Below are 7,514 nucleotides of genomic sequence, written 5' to 3'. Positions count from 1 at the left end.
TAAATGTGGTGAGATAATGTGGTGAGAAAAGGAGGCAGACAAAAAGCAGGAAACTATAGACCAGTTAGCTTAACATCTGTGGTTGGGAAAATGTTTATTAAAGAAGCAGTAGCAGGACACTTGGAAAAGCAAAATTCGGTCAGGCAGAGTCAGCATGGATTTATGAAGGGGAAGTCATGTTTGACAAACTTGCTCGAGTTCTTTGAGGATGTAACGAACAGGGTGGATAAAGGGGAACCAGTGGTGTATTTGGACTTCCAGAAGGCATTTGACAAGGTGTCACATAAAAGGTTACTGCACAAGATAAAAGTTCACGGGGTTGGGGGTAATATATTAGCATGGATAGAGGATTGGCTAACAGAAAACAGAGAGTTGGGATAAATGGTTCATTCTCTGGTTGGCAACCAGTAACTAGTGGGGTGCCGCAGGGTTTAGTGCTGGGACCCCAACTATTTATAATCCATATTAACGACTTGGAAGAAGGGACTGAGTTTGCTGATGATAAACTCAGAGGAAAAGCAATGAGTGAGGAGGACACAAAAAATCTGCAAAAGGACATAGACAGGCTAAGTGAGTGGGCAAAAATTTGGCAGATGGAGTATAATGTTGGAAAGTGTGAGGTCATGCACTTTGGCAAAAAAAAAAATCAAAGAGCAAGTTATTATTTAAATGGAGAAAGATTGCAAAGTGCCGCAGTACAGCGGGACCTGGGGATACTTGTGCATGAAACACAAAAGGTTAGTATGCAGGTACAGCAAGTGATCAGGAAGGCCAATGGTATCTTGGCCTTTATTGCAACGGGGATGGAGTTAAAACCAGGGAAGTCTTACTACAGTTATACAAGGTATTGGTGAGGCCACACCTGGAATACTGCGTGCAGTTTTGGTTTCAATATTTACGAAAGGATATACTTGCTTTGGAGGCAGTTCAGAGAAGGTTCACTAGGTTGATTCCGGGGATGAGGGGGTTGACTTATGAGGAAAGGTTGAGTAGGTTGGGCCTATACTCATTGGAATTCAGAAGAATGAGAAGTGATCTTATCGAAACGTTTAAGATTGAGGGGGCTTGACAAGGTGGATGCAGAGAGGATGTTTCCACTGATGGGGGAAGACTAGAACTAGAGGGCATGATCTTAGAATAAGGGGCCACCCATTAAGAGATGAGGAGGAATTTCTTCTCTCAGAGGGTTGTAAATCTGTGGAATTCGCTGCTTCAGAGAGCTGTGGAAGCTGGGACATTGAATAAATTTAAGACAGAAATAGACAGTTTCTTGAGTGATAAGGGGATAAGGGGTTATGGGGATATGAGGAGCGGGCAGGGAAGTTGAGCTGAGTCCATGATCAGATCAGCCATGATCTTATTGAATGGCGGAGCAGGCTCGAGGGGCCGTATGGCCTACTCCTGCTCCTATTTCTTATGTTATCATTTCATGGGAAACCTTTTATAGGTTGGGTTTCACCAAAATACAAATAATCAGGAATAACTCAAATCCATTGCACTTTATGGAAATTAAACCCTACAATTAAGCTACACAAACACAATCCCCCCGACCTTCTAATTGTATTCAGTAACAGCGAAACCTGTAATTACAACCATGACCATGTTTGCAAACAAAGAGTTGTAGCAAGAAACGTCCCGCCAATGCACGGAGCTCCTCATTGGTCCACATCACTGTCAATCAAACCAGCTCACTAGCTGATTGGACAGTCAGTCTAGCTGCTCTGCTGGTTCTCTAAAAAGATTTTCAATAACTTTTGTGCTTGGCGCTAGGCTTTAATCGCCGGGTGCATTTATTAAATATTTTTTTCTCTGTTGGCATGATTGTTTTAAAACAAATTATTGCACAATGACCAAAAACATCAGCTTTTCCCGCCACACCGCTCCGATAGGTGCAGCGTGTTTTTTTTATTATTTATCGGTCGCTCGATGCGATTGGCTGGATCCGAAAGGCGGCACGAGCCAAGCGGCGGGATTGGGCGGAGCGGCCGCGCGGTGGAGGGGGACAGCCCGACCAATGGCGAAGTGGAGGCCAGTGGGCGGGGTGAGAGGGGCGAGGCTGCCGATTGGCCGAGCGGCGGCGGCGGCGCGAGCCGCCTTTTTAAAAGCAGGGGCGGCGGGGCGCGGGCCGCCCTGTTAGTACCCGGATCTTCTGTCGCTTATCAGCGCGCACGCGAGCTGTCCGCACTGACAAACCATGGTCCGCACCAAGGCCGACGGCCCGTCCGTCTCCACCGGCTCGTTCCGCAAGGGTAAGGCGGCGGGGGGGGGGTGCGGTGCGGTGCGGGCTCCCTGAGGTAAAGGGTCTGAGGGAATGCAGTGTTGGCGCTCCTCCATTAATTCGGCGGTGTGGGGGGGGGTTTCAGCGGGCGCCGCCGCCGCCGCCGCCTTTCTCCTCACCGAGCCTAGGCCGCTGTTCCCCGATATCTATCTGCGGGCAGTAATAGCGCCCCCCCCTTTAATTAAAGGGGATGTCCCCCTTTCGGCCCGCTCCCCATTCATGAAATTGCCGGGGTTTTTTTTGGCGGGAGGTTTGTGCGCGCTTCCCTCACAGGGGGCGGGCGGCGAAAGGGTTTTCCTGTCAGAAGCGCGCCATCTCCAAATATTATATGTAAACACACCAGAAAAATGCTGCCGTAATCTGAAATAAAAACACAAAATGTTGGAAATACTCAGCGCGTCATGCAGCATCTTTGGAGAGAAAAGGAAGCGTTAGCGTTTTGGGTCGATGACCCTTCGTTAGAACCAATTTTATATATATATATATATATATATATTTGTGTGCGCGCGCATTTTGGCGCCTTTCGTTAACAAGCGAGGGAAATTGGTCTTTTTACACCCCATTTCCGCCCAAACCAGCCCGACCTCGCCCCTCGGGGCGATCGCACCACCTGGAGTTGTTGTTCCTGAGGAACCAGACCAGGCAATGCCAGCACCGGGTTCTGGACTTCAACCCACCCCCGAGGGTGTTGACTTTTAATGATTCGACAACTTGCATTTATATAGCGCCTTTAACCTAACAATTGGTAGTCCAACCGAGTGAAACGTCCCAAGGCCCTGCACAGGAGGCGTTATCAAACTGAATTTGACACCGAGCCACATCAGCAGATATATATGGGCAGGTGGCCAAAAGCTTGGTCAAAGAGGTGGGTTTTAAGGAGCGTCTTGAAAGAGCAACTTGTGTTTATATAGCTCCTTTAACGTAGTGAAACGTCCCCAAGCCGCATAAGTAGAAATTAGCACAGGTGACCAAAAGCTTGGTCAAAGAGGTATGTTTTAAGGAGCGTCTTGAAAGAGCGGTTATGGGAGGGAATTGCATAAATTGAGGCTTTGTCAGTGGAAGGTGTTGCCGATGCTGGAGCGATGAAAATCGGGGATGCACAAGAGGCCAGCATCAGAGGAGCCCAGAGATCTGAGGGTTGTTTGGGTGGAACAGGTTAGAGATCGGGAGGGACGAGGCCATGGAGTAACGGGCCTTTCACTCGTAAAGCCTGCAAGGAGGGTGTTGCTTTTCCGGGGGAAGTCCTCCCCTTAAAGCAGATGAAAAGGTTTAAGTGTTACTTTATACAACCAGTATCCTGAAGTACTTTGTGGGGTTCACCGTAACCTTGCCCTTTTCAAAAGCTGCCGCCCAGTAGAGATCTTCTGTTTAATGTGACAGTAAGCTTTTCGTGATTACTGGTATAGCAGTGGCTATGCTTAATATTTTTCATTGGCTGTAAAGAGCTCTGGGATGTTCTGAGGTTGCCAAACGTGCATTATATGGACACACCTTTTTATATCCAATAGTGATACGGGTGAAAATATGCTGTGATCTGGGGACAGGAATATCATCTGCCAGATATTAACTAACATTGTAGCAGTTGTCCTGTAGTGCATTTTCCTCTAAGTCCTGGCATTGGGCTTTATCAGGAGTATAAAAGAGTACATGTCTACTAACTGTTTTGTTGCGTTAAGGGACATTTCATGCTATGCTGCCTCATGAACCAGAGTAGACCATTTGACCACGAGAGCCTGTTCCATCATTCTATCATGGTGGTTCTGTACTTCCACTCCATTTGCTGTGCTTTTGGTCACCTGTCCTAATGTCTCCTTTGGTTTAGTATGCCTTGAGCCTCGCCTTAAATGTCAATTGATCCAGCACCCACAGTCTTTTCAACCACTTGCAGTGCCTTTAACACAGTGTCCCCGGGTGCTTCTCAGAAGTTTAATCAGAGATTGACACTGAGCCAAGGAAGGTAACATTCGTACAGGGGACCAGAAGCTTGGTCAGAGGTCGATCTTGCAGAAGGAATTCCAGCGCTTAGGCCCCAGACAACTGAAGGCACGAATAATGGGGCAAAGGAAGACGTGGATGCACAAGGCCAGAATTGGGAAGGAGGCAAAGTTCTGAATTCCAAGGGTGAGGCCATGGAGATACTTGAACACGAGGATGAGAATTTTAAATTTGAACATTGGTGGACTAGGAGCCAAAGTAGGTCAGTGAGCATGTGGGTGATGGGTGAACAGGACTTGGTGAGAGTTGGGATACAGGCAGTGGGTGGATGAACTCTCATTTACGGGAGCAGGCTGGCCCGCATGGCATTGGAATGGTCTAGTCTGGAGGTAACCAGCATGGATGACTGTTTCGGCAGCAAATGAATTGAACCAGTAGAGCAGACTTTTGGGATAAAGTTACAAGTTTCCATAACTCGTGTTAGTGTTTCACCCCAAAATGACCTAGCTCTAATTGTAATATTGTGCCTCCCTTGTCTACACTCACCCACCAGAGGCATTAGTTTCTCTGGACTAGAGTTTCCCTAACCTGTTTTTCTGGCGCCCTCACCTGAGGTGCGCTGTTTGGTCCGCCTCCACGCGCTGAAAAAAGACGTTGGTATTTTGGCCGCCCCCCAGCCTCTCTTCGGCCATGGCGCAGTGGATTGGAGGCGGAGCCAGGTCTGAAAGCAGTGCCGAGACCTCTGTACAAGCGCGCGAGTGTGTGTGCGCATGTGCAGTCGCTCCTGGCAGGTCGTTTCTGCAAATGTGTGCTGTCGGCTGTGTGGGAGGGGCCAAAGCATGCCATCCCTAGCCCTGGCTGAATGGGCTCCCTCACAGGCGGCCTGCTGCATTCCCTAAGGTAGGACTTTATTATTATTTACTGACTGATTTTGGTGCTTTGGGTACAGGGTTCCTTCTATTTATTGATTTGTTATTTATTGATTGCTTATTACTTTGGTCTCGGTGCTTTAGGTGCAGAGTTCCTTCTATTTTTTATTAATGAATTGTTTATTACTTTTTGTGCTTTGGTGCTTTAAATGTAGTTACTTGCGCCGATTCCTTAACGCTCGGTAAGGTTTTTCTGTGCGGACAGAAGTGCTAATATACGCTGGCCTAAGTTAGTTTGGAGCCACTATTTGCTGGCCAAACGCCTAAAACGGGTAAGTGGCTGGGAATGCCTCCTTTTGGGGGGGAAAAAAAACCTAACTAACTCACTTACATTGACACAAATTAAATGGCCAGAATTGTAACTAAAAAGATAGTTCAGGAAAATCAAGTTGCTCCCAAAAAAAGGAGCAACTCCGGGGGAAACTTGGGGCCCAGTCTGTCTACTTTATCGAATTTCTTTATCGTCTGCCTTTATCTGACAGTGGTAACCAATAACCAAAAAACAATATACAGGGTAAAAACAGCTTTCGATTCACATTCGACCTATATGTGCAAAGGGTTTTGCTTGTCTGTTTTGCTAACCTGTTGTAACTTTGAGCTGCAGGTAATTTACTGTGATCCTTCAGTGCACTTGCTGCTTAGTCGAGGTGTCAAAACTGCTCTCTGCAGGGTTTGCTCACCAAATAACCAGTTGTATACACTGGAGTGGGGAATATTGATTGCTTTGGGTGCTTAAAGGGCCTGTGTCATAGATGGCTCGTGTGAGGTGTTTGCTTTATCCGATTGTGTGTAGGCTGTTTTTTTTTTACATGATTTTGAAAAACCCTATTTATATACGGTAAGATGTGCTTCATGTCTTGAATCTGTTCCCCTATTGTGTTTCACTGTTACCCAATGTACCAGAATGAACTTCGCACATTTATACATAATGAATTTGTGCAAAACCATTGTTTTCAAATTGATCTGTCCGCTTTGATGATTTGTTCTGTTGCATTTACAATTGAGAAAATGTGTTTCTTTAAACATCCTGTCCCCCTCTCCTTCCCATTACCAAAGAATGCTGGCAACTTTTTTTTATATAAAGAATGCTGGAAACACTTTAATTGAAGGCACTTGATCTTGCTGCATACAAACAATTGTTACTTGAGACTATCTTTTGAAAACACTGCATCCCCCACATATGGTTTCACTAATGGTTGGGGAAACTGGCCAATTGCAAGTTGAGTTTCGTCTTGTTTCAATCGCTAAGCCAAGGCATCTTAATTTAGCGAGAAGTTATGGATGTGGTAAGAGTTACCGTTGCTCATTCCACCCAACCCAGGCTTTGTCTATTCATTATCCACTACTCTGAAGTGTTCATGTACTGGGGGAAGTTGCTGAATGAATACAGGCAAGCAAACTTTACAATGAATTCATGTTAGAGAAATTGCAGGTGTCTCATTCAGAGTTTAATCCATTTGCACTGAATGTTCTGTGTAGTAAATGGGAACCTGTCCCTTGCCCTGGTTTCCTCTTCCAGTTTGTGATGTATTGTAGTTGAGCTCCAGGGATGCTTAACTAGGATAGTGTGCATGGCATAATTTGAATTACAACAAATTTTCCATGCTTCTGTCCATGGGCTCAATTTTCGCCAAAGCTTTTTTTGGTGTACTTAGAGTTACGCCCAAGTACGCCCCAAAAAATGTTCTTTGTTTCCCCATTGGATTTTGGCACAGCCTAACCTGTCTGTTAGTTTTGGGGGCGGAGCCTTGATCTGCACCAAAAAAAATCAGGTTGCCACGGTAACCACGGACTGAAGACCACCGCAGGTTGAGGCTATAAATCGAGATGGAGCAGTGGGCCCAGGAACATCGTGGCAGAGGTGCGGCGAATGAGGTTACGGGGCCCAGAAGAGCCGAGGGCCCGGGGCAGCACGGCCTGCCCACACTGATATGTGTGCGCGCACTAGGGCCGTGCAGCAGAGCAGTCTCCAGTCGTCCTGGATAAAGGCCGAGCTCTGTCAGCCCATGTGGTGGCTGACATGCAACAGTCACCACACGTTAAAAAAAAAATCCACGCACGGGCACCTTCCACCCCTTTCAATTGGAGTTCAGGACTGGAACATTGGGTCCTTCATTGAAAACATCTGTGAACTCTCGTGGAAGCAAGTCATCCTAGTTCGAGGGACTGCTATGAGTGAGCAAGCTGAGGCTGGAAAGTGAAAGAGACAGTGAGCTCGCAATACATTAAAAACACATTGCTTCAACTTAAAAACACTAAAATATATTGCAGCAACTTGCCTGCCGGTGCCAATCCCAGGCTGAAGGGTCTCCGGGTCTGCTACTCCCACTCCCCCGCCTGACTCTAGCCCCGAGTGGCCCTTTGCCAGGTGC

The 7,514-nt window shown here is 46.9% G+C and overlaps 1 protein-coding gene across 1 annotated transcript in view; it reads left to right on the top strand.

Annotated features, from left to right (window-relative positions):
• The first annotated feature begins 2,097 nt into the window (after nucleotides 1-2,097).
• Nucleotides 2,098-7,514, top strand: part of pclaf (PCNA clamp associated factor) — a 9,981-nt gene continuing 4,564 nt past the window's right edge. The window contains exon 1 of the mRNA XM_070864197.1: nucleotides 2,098-2,249. Within this exon, the coding sequence (XP_070720298.1) occupies nucleotides 2,195-2,249 (55 nt within the window). The 5' untranslated portion in view covers nucleotides 2,098-2,194. The remainder of the gene's footprint in view (nucleotides 2,250-7,514) is intronic.

The sequence above is a fragment of the Pristiophorus japonicus genome, chromosome 21 (assembly GCF_044704955.1).
Source record: "Pristiophorus japonicus isolate sPriJap1 chromosome 21, sPriJap1.hap1, whole genome shotgun sequence".
Lineage (NCBI taxonomy): Eukaryota > Metazoa > Chordata > Chondrichthyes > Pristiophoridae > Pristiophorus > Pristiophorus japonicus.
The sequence above is the reverse complement of the archived record's forward strand: the minus strand, read 5'-3'. Positions and strand labels throughout refer to the sequence as shown.